Genomic DNA, 26091 nt, shown 5'->3' with positions numbered 1-26091 from the left:
GCTGAATGGGAAGTGGAGCAGCTGGGACATGTACTGGCACCGATATGGGTTCCTGGCTCTTGAGGGAGGATTAGCCAGTTGAGCCTTTGTGCTGTGCTCAATGTCATAGTTTTGATTGCTTTTTTGTATCTCATACTGTGAAGGTTCCCACTTGGAAACCAGATTTCCTATTCTCCACTGAATTGAAAAGAAACCAAAATACAAAATAACTTAACACAGGTTTGTTGCTTTTATCTAGTTGAAAGAGTGAGAGAAAATGAGCAGGAGCACACTTCCATTTCCTGGGGTATTCTCCAGTGCTTGTAGTAGTCCTGGGCCAGCCCAGAGCTAGGGATTGCCACGGCCTCTGGATCTCCCACTTATCTGCTGCTTAAAGCTGGACTGAAAGTGGACGTATTGGTACTTAGTTATGAGATGCAAATATCCCAGATGGCTATAATGGCTGGGGCCGGGCTAGACCAAAACTGGGAACCAGGAACTCCATCCAGGTCTCCTATGTGTATTGTCTTGGAAGTGGAGCAACTGGGAATCTAACCCAGCCCTCATGGGATGCTGACTGTGGTTTAATACGCTGTACCATACACACTGCCTCAGCTCTCTTCTAGTCTTTTTTTTTTTCAAAGGTTTATTTATTTATTGGAAAGTTAGCTGTACGGAGAGGAGGAGAGACAGAGAGGAAGATCTTCATCCAGTGATTCACTCCCCAAGCAGCTGCAATGGCCAGAGCTACGCCAATCTGAAGCCAGGAGCCAGGGGCGTCTTTTGGGTCTCCCACGTGGGTGCAGGGTCCCCAGGCTTTTTTTCCCTAACCACAAGCAGGAAGCTGGAAGGGAAGTGGAGCTTCCGAGATTAGAACTGGTACCCATGTGGGATCCCAGTGAGTGCAAGGTGAGAACTTTAGCCACTAGGCTACTGTGCCAGACCCTGTGTCTTTGTTTTTATTTTTATTTATTTATTTATTTTTTAAAAAGATTATTTTTATTACAAAGTCAGATATACAGAAGATTGAGGTGGAGAGATTGAGAGGAAGATCTTCCATCCGATGATTCACTCCCCAAGTGAGCGCAACAGCTGGTGCTGTGCTGATCTGGAGCTAGGAGCCAGGAACTTCCTCCAGATCTCCCACATGGGTGCAGGGTCCCAAGGCTTTGGTCCGTCCTCGACTGCTTTCCCAGGCCACAAGCAGGGAGCTGGACCCGGCGTGTTCAAGACAAGGACTTCAGCTGCTAGGCCACGCCGCCAGGCCCGGGTCTTTGTTTTTAAAGGTCATTACTCTCACAAGTTAGCATAGTTTGAAATATTTATGTTATTTAATTTTTTTTACTTTCTGAGTTTTCTTTTGTATCTAGGAAGTAGTCACATTTATCTTAGATGTGTTTTTCATCTCAGCACAATTGCAGTAACTGCAAGAAAGCATTAAGCAGTCTACCAATAGTGTGTTATTTGATTTAGTTTGAAAAAGTGTCAGCAGTTGTTGGTGATGAATGTTAATGTGATATTACTAAGTTTAAACTAATTTTGGATTTTGTCTTGATTTGATTTTTTCATATATAATTAATGTGAGAATTAAAAACAGTATAGTAAACGCTTGCTAGAACAGTTGCTGTTTAACCTCATGTGTACTGGATTTTTTTTTAACTTGGCTTTTTTTTTCAGCAAAGAAACATTTATTATACACATATCATTATATTCTGAGCTGACGCTATATACTTGATTAGAAAGTCCTTTAATTTGAAAATATGCATTATTTCCTTCATTGTGGTGTCTGTTACTCTGGTGCATTAAGCCATTCTCCAAAGTGCCTTTAGTAGCCAGAGTTGTGAAAAGGGTGCTTAGTTTGTTCTTGCCTGTGGTACTAGGAGAAGTAGTAAAAGTATTGAGGTTTGGCCCGCTATGGTAGCCTAGTGGCTAAAGTCGTCACCTTGCACATGCCGCGTTCTTATGTGGACACTGGTTCGTATCCTGGATGCTCCACTTCCCTTCCAGCTTCTTGCTGTGGCAAAAGCAGTCAAGGATGGCTCAGAGCCTTGGGGCCCAGCACGCACAAGGGAAACCTGGAAGAAGCTCCTAACTTTGGATCAACTCAGCTCAACTCTGGCCATTGCAGCCACTTGGGGAACATCATTCTGTCTGTTCTCTCTGTAAATCTAACTTGCCAAGAAAAAGGCATAATCTTTTTTTTTTTAAAAAAGATTGTAAAGACCCTGCGGCCACATGTGAGTCCCTTGCCCCCTGGTTTGGATCTGCTCAGCTCTGACCATTGTGGCCACTTGGGGAGTGAACCAGCAGATGGAAGATCTTTCTGTCTCTTTTTCTCTGTATACCTTTCCAATAAAAACAACAACAAAGATTTTTTTTAAGAAGAACTTAGGGCCCGACGCGGTGGCCTAGTGGCTAAAATCTTCGCCTTGGACCTGCCGGGATCTCATATGGGTGCCAGTTCTATTCCCGGCAGCCCCGCTTCCCATCCAGCTCCCTACTTGTGGCCTGGGAAAACAGTTGAGGATGGCCCAAAGCCTTGGGACTCTGCACCTGCGTGGGAGATCTGGAGGAACCCCCTGGCTCCTGGCTTCTGATCGGCCGAGATCCAAACCCATTGTGGCCACTTGGAGAGTGAATCAACAGATGGAAAATCTTCCTTTCTGCATCTCCTCCTCTCTGTATGTCTAACTTTCCAATGAAAATAAATAAATCTTTAAAGAAAAAAAAACCTTAATGCCAAGAGTAAGATTTTTCCTTTTGTGATTAGAGAACAATGTTGATTTATGTGTATTTTATGTAAGGAGCAATAACTTTTTTTTTTCAAAGGTTTAAAAAAGGTTTGGTTCGCAATAACTTACAAAATGGGAAATCATTATTTTATGTCAAGACAGTTAAAAGGGATCATAAAGCATATATAGTACTTCTGGGACAGTGCCTGGCATGAAGTATGTCTGCAATTTTAATTGTTGTTGCAGATAATAATACTGATAGATGAGGCAACAGGAGATACACCATAGGACAGCCTTAGTAGATTATTTTTCCTTTGACGATTAAATTGAAATTAGGTGAATTCATATTCTATTTTCATTGCTCAGATTTCTCCCCCTTCTTCTGACTTTTTTCCATTGCTATCTTCTTTCCATGATGATTCTTGGCACCAACTGTCTACTCGTATTAGTTTGTGTTTGCTACTGAAATGGAAACTACATGATCTGGGCTCCCATGTGTAAGCAGTGCTACAGGAGAATAAAAGTGTAAGCTTTCTTTTGTAAAAATATTCTAGCAAAGTCAAGCTAATTAACTTACTTACGATTTGTTTATTCCAAAGTCAGAGAGACAGGATAGGGGGTTGGGAGAGAGAGAGGGATCCACCAGTTTGCTGCTCAGTGTCTCAGGTGACGGCAGCAGCTAGAGGTGCAACAATGCTAGGACTGGTCAGAATGATCAGTAAAGGGATTAGTGGTTGTAAAGTTAAGGGGTAGCAATCCAAGGACAGGAATGCTTGCCAAGTAAGGCCAAAACTGAACCAAGATGTGATCCCAAGTGGCTTTTTTGGGGTGGGGGGGATTGGTTTATTTAAAAGATCCTCAACTTGTGATCTCCTTAGTTCACAGAAACATACTCAGGGTTAGAATGAGCAAAGAGAGAAGGTGGAGATAGGTTTCTGCATTCATCTCTGTCCTGGGGAGAGGGGCTACCCCCCCCCCCCAGGTGCCTGGCTCCTCATGAACCTGGAAAGTGGAGTGGTTACATGATAGCATCCTCATTGCAGGTGAAGTGCAATACAGCCTAGGGAAAGGGTCATTTGATTGACAAGTAACCAGACTATTAGATTGGGGACGATATGGCTTCTAATTCATGCGTCTGAGCTTGCTACCTGCCTGTCTCATTTCATTCCCTCTGAGATTTCCAACCTCTGTTCTTAAGGATTGCTGAGGGATGTATCATGATTTCAGTAACTACTGCTGATCTGAGGTGTAGGTTTTAATCTCCTAGATTAGGAAATCTCTGTCTCATCTAAGATGTAGAAAGTATAGCTGGTGCCATTGGCTAGGTCCCTCACATTGTCATTGCCACTTCAAGTAGTCATTAGTCCTTTTCAGTGTTTTGAAGTTGCATCCAAGGGCCTTGACTGATTCACAGAAGCAGGCCAACTTTTTTTTTTATGTTTGGAAATTGTGACCTTTATTATTATTATATATATATTTATTATTATTATTTCATTTTGACAATCTTTACCTAGTTAATTATATGGTAAAAAGGTTCAAGGGCTATAGGGAAGTGGGTAAGACTATTATTTCCATATTGTTTCCTTCATGTATCTGAGGTAAAGGGGATTATTGAGGGAGAAGCCCCACCCAGTTTCCCACCCACCCCAAGTCCCGGATGTGGGGCATGCTCCGAGGGTCTTGATCAAGTGGTTTTGATAGCTCAACAGTTATGAATCGCTGCCAGTCTCGCCACTCCAATCACGATGAGGTCGTTGAAGAATCCACTGATTGACATAGTCCATCATAGAGTCTCCATTTGCCCAGTATTTCACTGCCAACAAATAGCTGAGGTGGTTGATTCACTTGTTCTTTCTTCTGTCTTTTCTTGGCTAGGGTTCTGAGTCCAGCATTTCGACTGGGGAGATCCCCAAAGAAACTTTGAGGTATTCCCAGACCAGATTCTTGTATGTACTAGCAAGCACAGGGCCTGGCACAGTCCATCACCCCGATCAGCTGGTAGTTGCAATTGCTGGGTTGGTTGTTTTCTCAGTCCCGACTTGCACTGGAAACAATGGGTGTTGCAGTCCAGCCTAGCTCTGCCCAGCACATACTCGGCCCTCACATCAACCAGTGGGAGCTGCAGCCTAGTCAGAGCGACCCACAATAACCCCCACCAGGCCCACCCCCTACCCTGGTTTGCCAGTATGTGTAGCAGACTAGTCCAGTCTGTCCCACATCCCGTTTGGCTCTCATACATGTCAATGGGTATTTAAGCTTAGTTCCATCTAACCAGCTTAACTATCCAGCCCTCACGGATGTTGTTGAGTGCCTCTCTGTCTAGCCACCCCAGCCCCAATCCTGGTTTTCATGCCCTCCCGCGGGAGTAGTAACCCAAGAGGGAGGAGCCCACTATTTCCCTCCCAGGTGGTTTGACTTGACAGAATTAGTCCCCAGTGCCAGCTTCTGCCAACTGATGCTGCGGCTAAGCCCAAACATCCCTCACCCACTCTGATTTATGCTTGCACCAGTAGGAACAATCAGCCCAGCCTGGCTTTTCCCTAATCTAGGCCACATGCAGCGCACAGGTGTTGTAACCCTGCCTAGTCTGGTCTGTCCCCATCCCAGCCCACGCTCTCCAGTGGGAGTAGCTGTCCAGCAAGGGGACCATCCCCTTAAGCCCCCTGCCGGCTCTGTCCTCTCCCTTCCTGGTTCTCATGTGTGCTGGTTGGGTGCTGCAGCCCCATCCAGTACAGGCAACCTCACCCTGGCATTCCATATTGTGCACTGATTTTTGTCACGACCAAACCTGGCTGGACCCACACTCTGTGCTGGTGTTCGGATTTGCCAGTGGATGACATGAACTGATTCAGCCTGGTCTGCCCCCGACCCATGCCAAATGTATGCCTGTGGAAAACTTTCCATGGCCTATTCTGGGCTGTTTCGTATCATGCTTCTTGCGCTTACCTGCAGGGACTGTGTCCTGCCAGAGGAGTTGCCCAGGCTCTTCCATCAGAACCCCTCCCAGTGCCAGATTTTGCGTATACCAGGGGGTCCATGAACCAGCCCTACTCAGTTCACCTCCTGTCCTAGCAGGAACAGTGGCTTTTCTTGGCTGGCTTTCAACCCATTTTGGTTCATGCAGTTGGGTGTTTCAGCCCAGCCATGGCTCATCCATACCCACTTACGGCTCATACATGGGTCAGTAGGGGTTGAAACCTAGCCTAGTCTGTCCCACATCTACCCTCCAGAACACCAGACGGTGTTGGGGTCTGGCCTGGCCTGGTGCATTCAGTCCCAGTCCACACTAGTGCCAAGGGAGACTACGACTGTTTCCTGGTTAGAACGCAGCCCCAATTCCAGCCCCACGCGCCCCTTGGTGGGAACCTCAACCCAGTTAGGGTGTCCCCTTAGCTCCCCAACCAGGTCTGTTCCCAGCTATAGATCACGTGCATGCCCGTGGTTGTTCTGACTCAGTTTGGCTCAGTCTCTCATTTGTCCTGGCCTCTGCCTTAGACATTGTGGCTTAGCGTCCTTGACTCACGTAGACCAGTAGGTGCAAGAACCTAGCTTGGCATGACCTGTGCTCCATCTTGGTTTCTAGTTTCGCTTGTAGGCTAAAGTTTGCTCAGTCCTGCCCAGTACATCCTGTTCCATTACCAATTTACACATTAGCCAGCTGTTGGAGCTACTTTGCCCAGCTTGTCCGACCCCCAGGTCTGGGCCATATGTTCACCAGCAGGAGCTATGACTCGCCAGAGGTGTTTCCCAAGTTCCTCTACTTGATCCCCGCCCAGACCCAGTTCTCATACATGCCAATGGGTTTTAGGCCAGTGCCCGGTGCAGTCTGGCCTTCCATTTGGCCATGTATGAGCTGGTGAATGTTGCAGCCCGGCCAACCCCACACCCTATTCAGGATGCACATTCGGGTGCTGCTGCCTTGAGCAGTCCAGACTGTGATTGATGGCAGGCTCCTTGGTCACACCTAGCTTAGTCCATCACCACCCAAACTCTTGAGCTAACCAGTGGGGCTAGACTTTCCACAGGGTGTGACCCACACATCCCCCGCAGAATCTAGCACCAGATATGGTTCTCAAGTGCTAATGTTATGGCGCTGCCTAATGTGACCAGGAAAGAAAGGCTGGATATGTGGAGTTAAAGAATGTATATTTATCTGAAAAGCAGAGTTAGAGAGAAGAAAGGATCTTATTTTGGCTGGTTCATTCTCCCAAATGGTTGCAGTGGCCAGGACTTACCAGGCCAAAGCCATCCTGGTCTCCCAAGTGTGTTTCTGTAGAGTCCTCTGTACTTGAGACATCTTCTGCTGCTTTCCCAGGCGTATTAGCTGGGGGCTGAATTCAACTGGCACTTAAGGATTGCTGATGTCACAGGTGAACTCATCTTGCCACAGCATTGCCTGATGGAGATGTCTTAAGAACTTATAAAGGATAACATGTGAGGCAGATTAAATTAAGCACCTATTAATTGTTGGACATATTGGCATGGCATTACAGTAAACTTGGAAAACAGCTAGTATTAGCTCAGTTTGGCAGAGCAGGAAACCATGAAGTATATGACTTCCGTACTGATTATGGGTGAGGGATTTGGGGTATGATAAATAGGACTTAGGCGATAGATAGGGCAGCTGTTGTGAGTTCTAGTTAGAATCCATCTCTGTTGAAAGAGAGGTAGGTGTTGAGGCAGACAAAACGAAGTTCTGAGGACCAGTGCTATGCAGGAGCGCAGTGCTTCGCTCCTCATCCACCTGCCTGCTAATGCACCTGGGAAAGCAGCGAAGGATGTCTCAGGGACTGAGGAGGGAGACCCAGAGGGAAACTTGGCTTTGTCCTGATCCCATCCTGGGCATTTGGGCAATTTTGGGTGTGAAAACACCTGATGGCAGGTTGCTCTCTTTTTTGGGGGAGCAGCAGCAGCTGTAAGAGCCCTGAGTGGGCAGGACAAAATCTACAGCATTGGCCAAGTGGCCTCAAAAGAAAAAGAGCAGGAAATAATGTTGTGGAACCAGAGGAGATAAATGAAGGAATAGAGAAACATTTAGCTTAACTGAAGGAGGAATTAGTAAGTAGTAATCTTAGCAATTAAGATTAAGCTTCCCGCAGCTCTGATGAGGTCGGTGGATGATAGTTACAGCCAGTTTTTTCATGTCTTTGTTTCCTGCTTAACTTATTTGCTACAGTGGTCTGTGTTTTTATTCTTGAATTTTTCTTGTTTCTTGTTTCTGCAGCATCTGTTCTCATTGAGTTTTTTTCAGGGAACAATTTTGTTTGGAGAATCTGCCTGATGTTCATGGCCATACTATATATAATTATCATTGGAGACGAAGTTTCCTGCAGAGTTAAGAACACACTTTTATGAGAATGATTTGGTTTATCTGATTCTGTCAACTTTGGGTGAATGTGTAAAATAGGGATTCTGCTCTTAGAAGAGGTAACTTCAGCAAGTGAAGTTTCTTTCTCTGTTGACTACAGAAAAATGGTGGGGCTGCTGCTCAGGACTCCTGTATAGGTGAGGCAGAGGGAGGGAGACACCTTGAGAGGAAAGGATTAGAGGGGCTGGAGAGAGAGCAGAGGGAGAGACTTGAGAGAGTGTAAATAAGTAATGTGTGTGTGAGAGAGAGAGAGAGAGAAAGGGGGAAGGAAGAGAGGATTGGGGAAGGGCTGGAAGGCAGTATGGAAACGAATGGAAGAAGATAGACATACAAAATGAGGAAGTGAAAATTAGGCAGAGAGGTAGAAAGGGAGAGAGCAGGTTCCAAGGCAAATAACGAGGCTGGGAGCCAGAAACCAGTCCAAATCTTTTTACTTAAGTGTCAGGAACCAAGTGCCTTGAGCCATCCCGTTGCCTCTGTGTCTCAGCAGGCAGCTGGAGCTGGAAGCAGACATTGAACTCTGGCATTCCAGTGCGGGATGTGTTGGTCTAAATGGGATTGTACTAGGCAGAATGCCTGCCCAGTAAATATTTTTTTAAATTTATTGTTATTTATTTTTTTAGAGATAGAAGTGAACTTTAGAGAGAGAGGGAGTTTGTGCACAAGTACCCTTTGAACTTTAGATTGGAAGATCTAGGTTAAGATCTTGGCAGTGGGGGCTGAAGTTGTGGTATTGTGGGCTAAGCCATCACCTGCGGCACTGGAGTCCCATATAGGGGCTGAAACATGTTCTGCTGCGCCACTTCCAATCCAGTTTTCTGCCTATGGTCTGGAAAAGCAGTGGATGATGACCTAAGTCCTTGGGCCCCTGCACCCACATGGGAGACCCAGAAGAAACTCCTGGCTGCGAGTGTCATATCAGGTCAGCTCTGGCCATTGTGGCCATTATTTTCCTTTTCAATACAAAAAAAAAAAAAAAAAATCCTTAGAAAAAAAGATCTTAGTGTGTCTTCTCCTGTACTGTTTTCTACTTAACGGTGTTTTAGATGTCATTTCCCTTAGATTCAGTTTACTAATCTCTCTCTTTTTTTAATTTTTATTGGAAAGTCAGATTTACAGAGAGAAGGAGAGACAAAGATTTTCATCCATTGGTTGTCTCCCCAAGTGGCTGCAATGGCCAGAGCTGAGCTGAGTTGATCTGAAGCCAGGAGCCAGGAGCTTCTTCCAGGTCTCCCACGTGGGTGCAAATCCCATGGCCTTGGGCCCTCCTGCTCTGCTCTCCCAGGCCATAAACAGGGAGCTGGAAGGAAAGTAGAGCAGCCGGGATGCAAACCGGTGCCCATATAGGATCCCGATATGTGCAGCATGAGGATTGAGCCACTGAGCTTTGGCACTGGGCCCACATCTGAACTTTAAAAACATTTTTTTTTAAAGATTTATTTTTATTACAAAGTCAGATATACAGAGAGAGGAGGAGAGAGACAGAGAAGAAGATCTTCCGTCTGATGATTCACTCCCCAAGTGAGCCACAATGGGCCGGGGCGCGCCGATCCAAAGCCGGGAACCAGGAACCTCTTCCAGGTCTCCCACACAGGTGCAGTGTCCCCAAAGCTTTGGGCAGTCCTCGACTGCCCTCCCAGGCCACAAGCAGGGAGCTGGATGGGAAGTGGAGCTGCTGGGATTAGAACTGGCGCCCATATGAGATCCCGGGGCTTTCAAGGCGAGGACTTTAGCCGCTAGGCCACGCCGCCGGGCCCTAAAAACATTTTTTGTGTGTGTGTCTGTACTTTATTAGCAAGGGATGGAAGCCAGGATTCCAGAATGTAGGTAGAAGGGAGCCAGTACTTCTGTCATCTCCTGTTCCCTTTGTAGGCACGTTAGCAGGGAGGCTGACCTGAAGCAACAGTAGCTGAAACTAGATCCATACTTTGAGGTGGGATGCAGGAATTTCAGTAATTTAACTATGCTACAACACCTGCCCCGTAATTGAATTTTTACGTAGCATCACTTCAAAGAAATTAAAATTGTCAGATGAAGTTGGCAAAATTTAGTAAAATTCAAAAGTTGTTTCTCCTAAGTGTATTCTGATTCATGTTCTTCATATGCTTCCCAGAGCTCTGTGCTTGGCGGTGTCCTGAACTTGGTGTTTTCTGAGGACTAGGGATTGTGTACCAGCAGTAGGGTAGGCTCAAGATCCTTTTGGTATTTAAGGGGCTCTTGAGCCCAGGGATGGGCCTGGGGCTGTAATCTCAGTCAGCTTGTTGCACCAGCGGAAGAGTAGCCAGGCATTCAACGAGTGGATGAAGGAGACTTTGAAATGTATTTTAAATAATGTGTTTTACACTTTACCCTTGGTGTTGATAATATCTTAGGGTCATAACTTTGAGGGACAAATAAATAGAAGTCTAAACCTATGCTGTGAGTAGGAATACACTTAGTGACTAGTAACATTGGTTGGAATTCTTTGGATCTGTGTTCCCCCCTTCCCCACTGGCTTCAAGAATCTTGTACCCAGGGCCCGGTGACGTGGCCTAGCGGCTAAAGTCCTCACCTTGAAAGCCCTGGGATCCCATATGGGCGCCGGTTCTAATCCCGGCAGCTCCACTTCCCATCCAGCTCCCTGCTTGTGGCCTGGGAAAGCAGTTGAGGATGGCCCAAAGCTTTGGGACCCTGCACCCATGTGGGAGACCTGGAAGAGGTTCCAGGTTCCCAGCTTTGGATCAGCGCAGCACCAGCCATTGCCCTCACTTGGGGAATGAATCATCAGATGGAAGATCTTCCTCTCTGTCTCTCCTCTGTATATCCGGCTTTCCAATAATAATAAATCTTAAAAAAAAAAAAAAAGAATCTTGTACCCAGAAGTTTTCTCGTTGAAAAATGTTGGGTCATTTCTTTCTGGTGTGCAGTATGCTTCCCTGAGGCCTACTAAAGAAATAGTGGATTGGATCAGAAATGAGGTCCCTTGTGTCATCACAGCTCAGAGAGGATCAATGACAGTGTTGACTCTAGTCAGGTTTAGGTCACATAATTGTTTCCGGGCATGGTTGCTTTTCAGCTTGTAATTCCTTACTCGTTTGATGAAAATGTGTGAGAAAAAGCTAACAGTTCTCATGTGATGGTTTTTTCTTTTTCTGAATTGTGTGTTTTTCATGTTTTGAAACTAAAAGGGAATGGTAGGGGAGAAAGCTGAACCCTGGTGATTAAAGGTAAGTGAATATTTAATCTTAGTCCCTTAACTATTGCTGTTTAGTCTTTATCAGTATCTGAAATTAAATATTTTGAAGTTTTTCAGTTGTGTCACGTGTGTGTAAAATTCACGTTGCTGAGTGAGAGCCTTTCCCCTCTATTCTGCACAACAGGTCCGTTCTATGGATGAACTGAATCATGATTTTCAAGCACTTGCTCTGGAGGGAAGAGCGATGGGAGAGGTAAGTGAACTGGTGTGTCAGAAAATGGGTCTTTTTTTTTTTTAAGGGAAGGTTGGAGTTGTCTTTCATCAGATGTGTCCAGATCTAGTCTCAGAAGTATGTGCTTGCTGTTCCTTGTTGCCATCCTCATGATAGGAGTGGGGTGCTGGAGGATTTCCCCTTTACTATGTATTATAGGAGTCCTAGCCTAATGTCAGAGTAAAATGACCACCAGAATGTGAAGCATGACTGAGTAGATATCATGTTAATTAGCTGCCTATGGGTTGTGGCATTAAAATGAAAAGCTGCCCTCCTGTGCATTAGCTGCTGTTCTCTTTGCCTCATTTCCCTGGGGCAGGTTCTGTGGGAGTGCAAGAGGGGGTGCATATTAGCTGTTACTTGGAGTAATCTGATAGCCTGTTTTTTGCAGTAGTTCTTTTTTCTCAGAAGGTGCTTAGAACTACATTTTGAAGGGGTTTCAAATAATTAAAGACATTAAAGGTGATCTCTTAGAGTACATTCTCAAATAAGAATTTTGCTTTGTTTGAAGTGTTTTAAGCTTAGGAAAAACAACATTTATTATCATTCATTACAATGCTGGGAAGGCTGTCCTAATTCCAAAAGGAGGAGTATAGATACCTAAGTCCAGCTGACTTTGATGATTCTAGTTACCAACAATAAGTATGCCTTGAGGACAAAGATGGAACATAGAACTCGAATTAGTTACTTTACTTAGGTTCACAAATGGCTGCTTACTTGTGATTCTGTTGTTCTGGAATGTTTTTCTCTTCTGTTTTATATTTGTTTGCTCTCAAAGCTCCTGCATCTATTTAATGTTTTAAAGAAAGGAGCACTGTTTCACTCTAGATTTCTCCTTTATACTATGCATCAGATGCATTTGCTCTTTGATTTAGCAAATATTTGGTCCAGGCACTGTGCTGGATTCTGAGGATTCACAGTGAAGAATGGTAACACATGTTTGTTGATAGTTCTTTGTGGTTAGACAGTGAATAGTTACCAAGTTTTGGTGTTTTGGTCCTAAGTTTCAGGCTTCCTTTGTTACAAGATTCTGTTTCCAACTTTTCTGAATCTTCTGTGGTCACAGAGTCCTGTGTCCTAGCATCTTGGGTTCATGAGTTTCGCATTTATTTTTCCTCTAGACTCTAAGATGATTGTGTCCTGTGCCTGCTTAGTATCATTGAAACAGTGCACATCAGTAAACCTGGTATGGTTATTGAAGAAAAGACTTTGTATTAAATTTCTGGAATCCATTTGAACAGAAAGTAAAACGTTCGTTAGATGTTAGAAGGTATTATAAACTGCACGTATCTTCTTACCCGACTCCCTTAATTCTAACCTAATTTAACTTCACCAAAAATTATTTCCAGTTTTAAAAAATGGAACCAAAATTAGGAATAATACCCTGTTTCTGTTTTGTAAGAAGGAGCTTACAATATCTGAAGACTCATTGCATGTGGAATTGAATAGATAGTGATTTTAAAATAACAAGTTGATAGTGTTAATCTTTCAAATCATTTTTTTCTCCCAAAAGTGACATTTCTGATGCATGTGTTTATATTTCCTCAGGCATATATATATACACACACACACACACACACACACACACACACACACACATATATTCAGGCAATAATTCTCTGTCACTTTTTTCTTTCCCGCTGATTCACAAAGTAACAGTGACAGTTACCATTTGCACCACTTTCTGGTGAGACCTGGAGCAACCACCATTTGTTTATATTACCTTATCAGTAACACCTTGAGAACAGTTCTGTCCAGATAAGGAAGCTAACTAGAGCAGTGAGTTGATTTGCCCTGGGTAACACATCTGGTAAATGATAGAGCTGAAGTTCTGACCTGGTTTCTTTAAAGCATGTGTCCTTAATTAGGATAAATAAACCTAGAATTTGTAAAATAAGTGAGAATCATTTTTGTTAGTTTTATAAAAATTGTTATTTTTGGGATAGGATGTGTAAACTGCTTTATTATATCTCCTCCCCAAATACAGACAGCTTGCTGAAGTCATTATTATTTTTAAAAATGCATTTATTTGTGTGTGAGTGTGAGAAAAACTCAAAGTAGGGAACTTAATCCAGGCATCTCACATGGTGACAGGAACCCAGTTGCTTGAGCCAGCACAGCTGCCTCTCAAGGTCTGCACTGGCAGAAAGCTGGAGTGAGGAGCTGGAGCCGGCTAATGAGGCAGGTACTGCTCCCTGGAGCAGGCATTGGATGGCTGGCTCAGCGCCTGCCCTGAGAGCATAACCTAAGCAGATGGGGGCATAACTTTGAATGGAGCAAGGTGTTTGTTCAAGGAATTCTTTCTTTAGCTAGTTGAGGGAAAAGGTAATATGCATGAAAACAAACAAACAAACAAACAAACAAACACAAAACAAAAGAAAACCCAGTTTGCTTTTTTTCTAAGCATGGTCGAAGTTAAGAGATGGAGAGGTCATGGTTGGAGATGGCTTTTTGGAGGTGTAATATTAGGAAGCAGCTTCTACTCCAGTTAGAATTTGATTCAGGAAGAATTTTTTCTGTTTCTGAGCAAAATGGGGAAGGACACAAAAGAAAAAAGCTTTTAAATACAGATTCTGAGAGGAAGTGTATATAAATATAATACAAACACTGAAAGTTCAAGGAAGTTTCATGGGTTTTCAAGTCAGCGTGTTTTTGTTGCGGTAACTTGTGTGTGTTTGTACAAATGCGTTTATGTGCACCTTACACAAGTGTATGATTTTTGTTAGGGTAGATAATCCCTAACGCATAATGTAAAAATATTTAGAATGAAAATAATTGGATCCAAAGTAATCAATTTCTAGTAGTTAAAGCTAGCATTGTTTGGCTGTTAGACTTCTCTGTCAAAAAGCCACTACCACTCTCTTGGTGCTACATCAAAAGATTTAAAGCATTTCTCAGAAGAAATCTTGCTAAGAAGTGGCTAAACTTTGATTTTACTTCTCTTAGACTTTGCTAGTTGTGTTAGGGACAGCTCTCATTGAGGAAGGACTCAAAATACAGATGTTTGACTCCTGTTCTGGAGAGGGAACACAATAAATGTAAATGTCTGAGCATCAAGTTCACACATTTTAAAGCATTTCATTTACTTTCCTTTTGAAGTCACATGTACATGAGTAGTTTTAGTTGATTGAAGAAGTTAGCCTGTTGGTTAAATGTTCAAGTTGGTAATTGTATAGTACAGAGGGTAGTTCCCTGACCATGGGTTTGGGGCTTAGTTCCTACATTGATTTGGTATCTGATGCATTTATTTACTTGCTCTGGTATTGAATGTACAGTCTTACTAGTGTGAAAGCATGGATTTATAAAGAGGGGAGGAACTCTAATTGAGAAATACTTCGAGAGCCTTGACAGAAAGACATCTTATTCTGCATAATTGGCTTTTTAACTTTTAAAAACGAGGAACCATTTTTCTTTTTAAAAGCGTTTGTAATGCTTTACATGTAAATAAACCTGACAGCTTCCAGGGTAGTTAAGATAGTAGTGGATACTATCTTATTTCTGGAATAAAAGTAATGTATTTAAATATGTGGCCCTTCGTTTTTGTCTTAGAAAAGAACTTATCCTTGGTAATAGACAAATTTGTAAACCTGATGAAGGCAATTTGGAAAGTACTGTTGTATATGGAGTGATAAGGAATTCTACTCTGTTCATTGGAAGTATAATAAGGTGAGCTATCTTATAGCTACAGATTCTTGTTAGATGTTCTATAGGAGTTCTGTGTGTAAGTGTGAGACAGCACAATGGCTCGTGGAGAGGGGTATTTGATAGTGATTTAGAAGAGTTCTTAAAGGGTGGTAAAGCTGAATAAAATGATGATGGTACTGGACCAGAACCTTGGACTCAGTTTTCAGCCTTAGTAAGCACAGCTCATCATCTTGGACATTACTTTTCCCTATTTGTAAGTCAAATTTCCTATTTGTAAGTCAAAGAGGTTAAACTGGATAGATTCTTGGGATCTTTGCTGACCTAAGATTTCTTCATAAGAATGTGCCCTTATTTCTTGAGTTTAAAAGAATAGAAAAGAGAATAACCTTTTTTTAGGATCCATCAGCAAATGTCTAAAAGATGCCTTTAAGAATGAATATCCCTTGTGAAATAAGAGGTTCATGGAAGGTTTCATTGGGTTCTAGTTTTCATGAACTTTTATAGATCAGGCAAAGAGGGTTTGAGTGTTAAATGGATCATGACTTGAACTTAGATTTCTGTTATTCCAAATCCTGAGTTTTTCTGCTGGTCCTTCTGCATATTCATATCTACTCATTTAAAATCCAGCTTTAAGTATCAGCTCCTCTGTACAAGCTTTGCTGCTCTCATCAGCTAGAACCTCTGGAGGGCAATTCAAACAGAATGAAATTTATGTATATATTTTGTTCACATGCATACATATTAGGTTAGGGGCTTTAGCTAATTATGCACTTTGTAAGCAACTACTTGGTATATTGTATTGAAATAATTATATACTTGTATATATTTTTCTAAGCATGAATTCTTCTCTTTTATATTAGAAATTGAGATACCTGTCCAATTTGACTAAGATCTTCAGTCCATTTCATAAGTGATGGTTGTATTTTCTGTTCAGATGACACACTCTCAGGGATGTGAGGAGAAGCTAAGGGGCAGAGAATACTGAAAGCGCTTATTTAATCTTATCTTCAAACATGTAGATTTAAAAAATTATTTGGTAGTTTTTTGTAAACATTTGTTTGCAAAAAAGATTCTGGTTGTTCCATGAATTGAATCCATTGTGAAAGCAAATTTTATAAAAGGTCTTTCAGTTAATCACATTGATACAATTATAACAAACTGGGGGTTTGGAAACATGTCTTCATTGTACATACTAAAGAGCCATAATGATGATTGGAAACTAAATTACTTTTACTATTTTGCTTGTTCAAGCATGTATGTTCTAGGCAGTTCCATCTTGTTTTATGATAGTTTGCTGGTAAGGAACCCAAACACCAAAAGAACTAGTTTTATTTTGATTACTTAAGGTATGCTATGGCTCATCTTATTAGAGGAAGTAGTGTATTTTCTTTATTGCTATTTGTTTTTTTAAATGAAGGAAAAAGGGAACTTATTCATACTAGACCTGCGTGTCCTGGCGTAATTACTGAACATAATTAAAAATTCACTGAGGCTGACCTGGTGTTTGGGAGGTTTGCGTATTTGGTTATATCTTGAGTATTAAAATATTCTTCTGAGTTGATGCGTTTTTAGTTTTAGAAATTGAAGAGGGTTGGCCATGAACCAATCTAGACATTTTCACTTTTTTTCACCATGAACTTTATAAGTTTCCTATATGATCTTTGAGTTATTTATTATATGTATGGCTCTCAAATACAATTACAACAGTCATTTATTTATTTAATAAAACACAGACCTATTTTTAAAAAAGATTTATTTGCTTATAGGGAAGGTAGAATGACAGAGAAAAGGGGAGAGAACAGCCATATGTGACTATGAATTTCCTTCTGTTGATTCACGCCCTAAATGCCTGAAAAAGCCAGGATAGGGCAAAGTGAAGCCAGGATCCCAAAACTCCACCTGAGTCACTCATATGAGTTGCTGGGCCCAGCCACGTGGACCATGATCTCTGCTTTCCCAGGCACAAGGGTAGCCAGCACTCAGATCAGTGTTCCTTATGTGGAATGCCAGCATTTCAAGGTGCAGTTTAATGCACCAGGCCATAACACTGGGCCCAAAGTGGAGACCTATTATAATAACAATGTACTTAAGTGACAGATTAAACTGTATAGTATAAACTGTATCGTATAGAACAGTATAAACCATGACCCTGTTTATAGGTAGCATAGGTAACACGGGCAAAATAATGCTGTGGGTTTTTTTGTTTTGTTTTGCTTTGTTTGAGATTCATTTACCTGTTTGAAGGAGTTATGGCAGGGACGTATAGGAAAAGGGAGAGATCTTCTGTCTGCTACTTAGATTCCCCAGATGGTCAAAGTATCTGGGGCTGGGCCAGGTTGAAGCTAGGTTCTTCATCCAGGTCACCTTTGAGGGCGACAGGGGCACAGGTACTTACGCCATCTTCTGCTGGTTTTCCCAGGCCCCAGTCCTGATCAGGGCAGAAATGGAGCAGCCACTACTTGGGTTGTTTGTCACCTTTTAGGGATCCTGGCATTGCATTTGGTGGCTTTACCATTATGCCACAGTGCTGGTCCAAAAGCGCTGTTTTCTTACATGCTTATTTCTGTATCATGCAAAAAGCATGTTTACCCTGGGTGTTTGAGCATCTTTTGAGCATACCTCACTGTCAGTCTGTCAAGTTAAAAAGGATAAGTAGATTTTGACTCAGTCCCAAATAATTGATAATTTCAGTGGATTAAGGAATGATGTGCAGTAGAGAAATGATTTGTGTCCCAGTGAGATTATCATAAATAGCATGGAGTTTATGGTGCAGCCAATATCTCTGAATTTTAATTCATGTCGTTTTGAAGTCTTGCTGTATTTGTGAAGGTATGAACCATATATTTTTGGCCTTGGTTTTAAGGATGAGGATGACTATTAGGTTCCTCAGTGCATAAAGAACGTGGGAAATTCTTGTGTGTTTGGGAGTTTAATAGCAACCATCTAATGAAGAGCTAACTAACTGCAAGCTTGTCTTGTTACTGTAGTAACAGTTTAAGGATCAGCAAATTCTTTTTTAAAGGTTTATTTTTCATTGGAAAGGGAGATTACAGAAAGGAGAGACAAAGAGAAAGGTCTTCCACCCGCTGATTTACTCCCCAAGTAGTGATGGCCAGAGCTGTGCTGATCCAAAGCTCATCTGAAGCCAGGAGCCTCCTCTGGGTCTCTCCACAGAGGTGCAGGGTCCCAGGGTTTTGGGCCATCCTCAACTGCTTTCCCAGACCACAAGCAGGGAGCTGGATGGGAAGTGGGGCTGCTGGGACATGGGATCCCAGCATGTGCAAGGTGAGGACTTTAGCCGCTAGACTACCGTGTTGGGCCAACCATCAAATTCTTATCTTGAGCAAAGTGGATTTTTTTTTAAGATTTATTTATTTTTTATTATAAGGTCAGATATACAGAAAGGAGGAGAGACAGAGGAAGATCTTCGTTCAAGCATTCACTCCCCAAGTGACCGCAATGGCCGATGCTGCACTGATCCAAAGCCAGGAGCCAGGACTTCTCCGGGTCTCCCACGCGGGTGCAGGGTCCCAGGTCTTTGGGCGGTCCTCGACTGCTTTCCCAGGCCACAAGCAGGGAGCTGGATGGGAAGTGGAGCTGCCGGGATTAGAACCGGCGCCCATATGGGATCCCGGGGCTTTCAAGGCGAGGACTTTAGCTGCTAGGCCACTGCGCCAGGCCCATAGTGGAGTTTTCAAGGCAACTGTTTGGACTTAGGAAAGTTTAACTTGACATACCATACTGTTACTTGGATACAGCTTTTTTTTTAGCGTTTGCATTAAACAGCTCTGCAAAATAAATTTCAAATCAAAGACCCTCGATGATAGACTGGCGATTATATACTCAGTGACTTCATTATAATGGATGTGACAGATTTAACTTCTGAAGTTACGGGTTTTTTTGTTTCTTTTATTTTTTTAGAAACATGCTTTGAAAGTGGAGCATAATCTAGGCATTAGTTCTTAGTTCTTCCCTTTCCATAGGTCTCTTATCAGCATTCCCCTTACTTAGACTGCCAACATCCGGACTGCCAACATCCGTTTGATTTTTCTTCATTTTGTAGGGGACAATTTGATTAGTTTGTGGAAAATAGATGTTATATGTCACAGCCGGTTGTTGACCTGGTTCCATGAGGTCTGTTCGCATTAATCACCCTCTCAGTGTGCTCCCTTGTACTGAAGGCTCTGCGTTCCAAGGGGAGACCTCTTTACTAGCTTTCCTTCCTACCTTCCGTGATTGCAGAAAGTTCTTAGCAGTGAACCCGAGCTGTTCCTTTCTCTTCTTTAGGAATTCCTTGAGTATTCTTTTCTTTGGTTCATTTCTGTGTTGTTGGGTTAGTGTTCTTTCATTTATCCTAAGTAGGTCATGAGAGCTTATCTCAACATTCCTTGTAATTGTATCTATTGGATTCTTGTTTTTGTTTATTTTTTTTAAAGGTCTTTCAAGGCAGAGATTGTTTCACTTATTGTTATTAAAAGTAGTGAGTAGTACAAGCTATGCTTTTGAAGGTTTGTTCAAGCAAGGTTAGGGAGAGATAGACAGATAGCTTCTGTTTATTGGTTTACTCCCCAGATGGCTGCAGTGATCAGGGCTGTGCCAAACTGAAGCCAGGAGCTAGGGGCTTTGTCCTGGTCTCCCATGTTGGTGCCCAGGAACTCAAGCACCATCCTCCATTGCTTTCCCAGATGCATCAGCAGTATGAAGTAAAATGGCAGGGACCCAACTGGATGCTGACATTGTGATTTTACCTGCTATGTCTCAACATTGGCTCCAGCTTTTCATTTTTTTTTTTCCAAGATTTATTTGTATTAGAAAGGCAGGTATAGAGAGAGGGAGAATGAGAAAGATCTTCTGTTTGCTGTTTTATTGCCCAAGTGACTGCAATGGCTAGAGCTAAGCCAATCCAGAGCCTGGTTCCTCTTCTGGGTCTCCCACATGGGTGCAGGGTCCCAAGGCTTTGGGCCATCCTCAACTGCTTTCCCAGGCTACACACAGGGAGCTGGATGGGAAGCAGGGCTGCCAGGATTAGAACCTTACTCGGTGTGTGCAAGGTGAGGACTTTAGCCGCTAGGCTACCAAGTTGGGCCCCGACTTTTAATTTTTAATAGTATGTTATATTTCAACTAAAATAAATATTTCTAAGAAGTTATTGCTGTTAATATCTGTGTTGGTGTTGCAGATGGCAGCTTTAATTGCTATTCCCCCAAATTTGGCAATAAACATTTTTTAAAATTCTATTATTTATTTTAAATTTGAAAGAGAGCACCAGTGAGTTTTCCATACTCTGATTCACTTCCCAAATGCCTGCCCTGGCTTGTTCTTTGCCAGGTAGCTAGCCTGGCTTTAGCAAAAGGCAGCCTCGGTGGATGGTGGGAACCGAAGTCCTTAAGCCATCACTACTGTCTGCTATAGTAGGAAGCTCCAGTCAGATGCCAGAGCTGAGAATGGAAGCTAGGCGTTCCTGTGTGGGAGGTGAGCATTTTAACACTACGCCAGATACCAACTCTTTGAACGTTTTAAACAGTCCTTATTTAAACTGCAGTTTTGCTTTTTTTTTTCTTACGAATGTTTGAAGCATCTAGTGTGAGGTCTCATCCTTAAACAACTACTATCTTTTGTCAGTTTAAAGTCATGCTAAAGTGAAAAATCTATGTAAGAAAATAATTGGTTTTGTTCTAAATTATAAATATATAGTTTGTAAGAAGTAATTAGTAATTCCCTTTGTACCAACAAGCAGCTATTTCTCCAGTCATCATCCAGAGGGTACGCATTCCAAAGGGGAAGCAGACATGAAGAAGGGGCAGTGTTTAGATAAAAGTTTTGCCTTTTATTTTGAAAATTTGTTATTTTATAAATATTACATGTAATGATTGTGGGTGTTTCTGTAAGCTTACATTATCTCACAACTACCTTGTTGAATATTTAGTTTACTTTCCACTTTATTGTTTATACAAACCTTTTTTTCTTTAGTCTATTTGTTTGAAATGCAAAGTTAGATAGAGAAATTGATCCCATATGGTGACAACAGCCGAGGAGTGTCCAGGCTGAAGCCAGTATGCCAGAACTCCTCTGGCTGGTTCTTGCACATGGGTGGAATTTTGCCATCTTCTGTTGCTTTGTTATACATACTATCTTATTATCTGGGAGCTGGTTTAAAAGCAGAGCAGCCAGGACTAGAATCAGCATCGCAGTGGGTGCTTAACCCACTATATCACAGTGCCTCTTCCCTTACACACCTTTAAAAACTGTGTGAATTTATTGGAGAAATATAGAAACAATGAGAACTCTTGTTTCTATATCCTTCTTCGAATGCTATAGTGACTGTGACTGAAGCTGGGTTCTGGGAGTGCAGTGTAGCTCTCTTGTGTCGAGGGAAGAAGCTCAGTTATATGAGCCATCACCTCTGCCTTCCTAAGGCCTGGTTCACAGGAAGAGAGCTGACATTGAACCTGGAGGTGGGACACCCAGGCATTCTGATGGGGAAGGGGAGTGGTGGTCTGGGCATCTTAACTGCCATGTCCAGCATCTGTTTGTCCTGTTAGAAAGACTTGGAATGTGGAGTTTTTTTAGAAATTATTTACCTAGCTTCCAAAAGTGACAGACAAAAATGTTGTATGCTGGCTCACTTCCCAAATACATGGAGCAGCCAGAACTGGATCAGATTGAAGCCTGGAGCCTAGAGCTGAAGCCAGTTCTGCTCAGGTGGGTATAGACCCAATTTCTTAAGCCGATATCTGCTTCACAGAGTACACATTAGCAGGAAACTAGAATTGGAAGTGGATCCAGGGCTGGAATGTGATCCCAGGCACTTCAATGTGGGATGTGGGCATCCCAGACAGGGTATTCTAAAAAGTCAGTTTAATTTTTTTAAACATTTGTTTGTTTATTTGAAACAGATAGAGAGAGGGAGAGGGAGGGAAATCTTGATTGACTCCCCAAATGGCTGCCATGGCCAGAGCTGGGCTTCTCTGAAGCTGGAAACTAGGAGTTTCTTCTCTGTCTCTCTCCCACATGGGTGCAGGGGCCCAAGGACTTGGGCTATTTTCTCCTGCTTTCCCAGGCGCGTTACTAGGGAGCTGGATTGGATATGGAACAGCTGGGCCATGAACTGGGCCCATGTTGGATGCTGCTGCAGGAGGCGAAGGCTTAACTACTACCTCCCCCACTACCTCTTCCCCTCCCCACTTCAGCCCCAGACTTTGCTTTTAATAATAGGGTAAATCTTTTTTGTGAAGCTTCATTATTCATGGTGTTTATGAAAGCACTTTACACATTATGTACATATTGTATACTATTTCAGTTTATTTGAAAACCAGTGCTGGTTACCAGTCATACATTTTCAGTTCAGTTCAGCTCACACAATTTCCTTTCTCTGCGTTGCTGTCAGTTTCTCCTGTTGGATTAGATGATGAAGAGAATATTTAGTAAGACATTTAATTTCTGCTTCTGATAGCTCTCTGCAGCTATATAGGATGCAAATTAATTTCATTCCTTTTGAGTATAAAGCAGCTGTTGGCATGCCCATGTGGTGTTAATACCATCAGGATCATTGATGCTTCCTTGCTTGAATGCTAATTGTGTTATTATCAAACAAACATAGTTTTAAGCATCTTGCTTTTTTTGCAGTTTTGGTTAGTCCTGTTTTTTTGTTTTGTTTTTGTTTTGTTTTGTTTGGAAAGCAGAGCCTCAGAGGGAAAGGGAAATAGAGCAAAGTCTAAAATGGTTCAGCCGGCAAAAGGCCACAACAGCTGAGACTGGACCAGGCTCAAGCCAAGGGCTCCCAGCTTCTTCCCGGATTCCCCACATGGGTGCATGGCCATTGATCACTGCTTTCACAGGCACGATAACAGGGAACTCGATAGGTAGTGGAGCAGCCTGTTCTTGAACTGGTGCCCATATGGGATCCAGTGTTGCAGGTAGCACCTTAATTTGCTGCACAACAATGCTCTTCCTAAAAGTATTAATTTTACAAGATTTATGCTAAAGGGAGTTTGGTGATGTGCTCATCATGGCTGCCTAGTACGCAGGAGCATTGTGTAGGCAAATTGTTAGCACTGTTGAGGTCCTAGTGGTTACTACTTAACTGACTCCTGTGTGATTACTATGTTAGCATTGTACTCCATACTTACACACTTGGCCTCATTTAATTTCACAATTATTTGTTTCTTAAGTGAGAAAATAGATAATGCTTAAAATCCCACAGCTGATACTTGAAATCAGGTTAAAAAAAAGATTCAGAGCATTCATGTTTGCTTTGTGATTGTATTACTTATTATTTATTACATTAAGTTTCTTATTCCTTTATAATATAAAGTTTCTTGCCTATTAGGGATGTATGAGATGAGTTTGCAAATGTGGCTTTTTTTTTGTCATGGCAAAAAGGTATTTCCAGACCAAATTTTCCCGAGTGGTCATTTGGCTTCTTCAGCCAATGCTTCATTTCTTTGCCTTACTCCCATGGTTCTAGGTGGGATGAACAGTGTAAACTCTTTTCCCCTAAAGATTTGAGAATATCTGCTGTTGTTGGGAACATTGGACATCTCATTTAATGGGGTATTACAAGGAAAAGTGCAACTGTTTTTTTTTGTTCCTAGGAATGTTAGGGCCTTTCCAACTCTGGTTCTCTGTTGAAGGTTTCCATGAGTATCCTTGCTACCGACTCCCAGCTGATTGGATGATTGGATTAGGTTGTTCTAGCCAGAACCTTATGTATTCTCTTAAGAAATAGCTGTAAGAAAGAGCAGTGGCTTAATTGGCTAATCCTCCCCTTTCAAGTGCTGGGATCCCACATAGGCTCTGGTTTGTGTTCTGCTCCTCCACTTTCCATCCAGCTCCCTGCTTGTGGCCTGGGAAAGCAGTGAAGCGTGGCCCAAAGCTTCGGACCCCTCTACCTGCAGGGGAGACCTGAAAGAAGCTCCTGGTTTCAGATCGGCTCAGCTGCCGCTATTGCAGCACTTGGGTAGCGGATGAAAAATTCTTCTTTCTCCTTCTCTGTGTAAGTGTATCTTTCTAGTTTACATATAAAAAAGAATTAGCTCTAACGTGGACTCAACTTTACTGTGTTCTGTGACCAGCATGCTTGGGTATAGGAAGAGGTCGGTTGTCTTAAGATTGCTTGGGAAATGAGTTTGAGCTGAGAAAATGGAAAGTTTGTGTGTGTGAGGATGCTGTAATCAAGTTAGCGTCTGTAGAGCATGATGCATCGATTGCTTTTATAGAGATAGACTTTCTTGGTGCATCTTTTGTTCTTTCCCTTGACAGCTAGCTGCGTAATGCTGCACATCAGACTTCCTGCATCTCCCCTGCTCTTGTTGGACCAATTTCTAATTCTCGTTACTTCCTCTTATGACCTGAGCCTTTTTTGAAAAAAGGTTTATTTATTGTTACTGGAAAGGGAGATTTACAGAGAGACGAGTGACAGAGATAGAAAGATCTGTCTGCTGGTTCGGTCTCTCAGATGAGTGCAATGGCCAGAGCTGAGCTGATCGAAATCCAGGAGCCAGGAGCTTCTTGCCGTTCTCCCACACAGGGAGGACCTGAGACTTTCCCAGGCCATAACAAGGGAGCTGAATGGATAGTGGAGCAGCTGGGATATGAACTACTGCCCATATAGGATGCTGGCATTTGCAGGTTAAAGAGCCATCATGCAGGTCCCCTAAACTTTGTTTTCAGCAAACCTTGTATGAACCTTCTGTGATCTGTTGCTTTTACTTCTTTCAGAAAAGTCTTTGTTTCAGTTTTTAAAGGGTTAAGTTGGAACACTGTACACAACAGTGCTTTTTTGATTGAATTTAGGTTGGTTTAGGTCTTCATGCCAGGAACTTGGGGAACCAAGTTGTTAGCAGAAGCTAGATGTGAAGTGTAGGCAGCACTTAACTCAGGTGCATAGGGGAGGCTGGTTATGTCACCTCAGTGGCAGCTTCACAGCTTCTTAGTGTAACAGTTTTTAGGTCATGAACCCAAGTATGGCTTTGTTTTGGGCCCTCATAAACTGCCTTCCATGTTTCCAATTAGGGCTGCATTCGTATCAGTGCTTGATTGGGAAGTCAGCTGCCGAGCTCACTGGAGGTTGATGGCATGACATAGGTTTTGCTTATTGTTGGATTGAGGGTTTTTTTTGTTGTTGTTGTTGTTGTTAAAGATTTATTTATTTGTTTTTATTACAAAGTCAAATATACAGAGAGGAGGAGAAACAGAGAGGAAGAGCTTCCGTCTGATGATTCACTCCCCAAGTGAGCCGCAACAGCCGGTGCTGTGCTGATCCGAAGCTGGGAACCAGGAACCTCTTCCGGGTCTCCCACGCAGGTGCAGGGTCCCAACGCTTTGAGCCATCCTCTATTGCTTTCCCAGGTCACAAGGAGGGAGCTGGATGGGAAGAGGGGCTGCCGGAATTAGAACTGGCACTCATATGGGATCCTGGAGCATTCAAGGCGAGGACTTTAGCCGCTAGGCCACGGCGCCAGGTCCGAGGTTTTTGTTTTTATGAAGAACTCTTGTCGAGAGATGGCCATGTGGACCCCTCCATAGGCAAGCTTAGAGCATGCCAACTGTCTTCATCAAAGTAAGTAAGCAAGAGGGCAAGAGAGAAGGATGTGTGCAAGATGGAAATTAGTGTTTTATAACGTCCCACTGAATTGCTCTGTGTCATTTCTTAGTAGCAAGTCAGTAGGTCCAGTCCATGGGCAAAGGAGGGGAATTAGGTATTTAGAATTGTTTCAAATACTGCTCCCCTCAGTAATTGGAAACTGTTAGATGGATTTATTTTGGAGGAACAGAAATGTTAGGTCTGTGTAAGACCCAGAGACTTTAACAACTTAGCTTGCTTCTGCATCTGCACTGATACCTTGCTTTGTTCTTTTACTTTGTTTGCAGTTTGCAGAGCAGCTTTACAGCTCTTCCCTCCACCTCTCTCCCCTAGTGT

At 42.7% G+C, this 26091-nt stretch overlaps 1 protein-coding gene across 20 annotated transcripts in view; it reads left to right on the top strand.

Moving 5' to 3' along the window:
- Positions 1-26091, top strand: part of PUM1 (pumilio RNA binding family member 1) — a 115240-nt gene that overhangs the window by 18511 nt on the left and 70638 nt on the right. For 19 of the 20 annotated variants that reach the window (XM_058678045.1, XM_058677996.1, XM_058678103.1 and 16 more), the window contains one exon: positions 11439-11507. In XM_058678045.1, the coding sequence (XP_058534028.1) occupies positions 11439-11507 (69 nt within the window). Of the gene's footprint in view, positions 1-11438; positions 11508-15074; positions 15192-26091 lie in introns of those variants that run through there. The other variant, XM_058678082.1, reaches the window with a different exon arrangement.

The sequence above is a fragment of the Ochotona princeps genome, chromosome 2 (assembly GCF_030435755.1).
Source record: "Ochotona princeps isolate mOchPri1 chromosome 2, mOchPri1.hap1, whole genome shotgun sequence".
NCBI classification, from domain to species: Eukaryota; Metazoa; Chordata; class Mammalia; order Lagomorpha; family Ochotonidae; genus Ochotona; species Ochotona princeps.
This window is presented reverse-complemented; position numbering and strand designations above follow the sequence as displayed.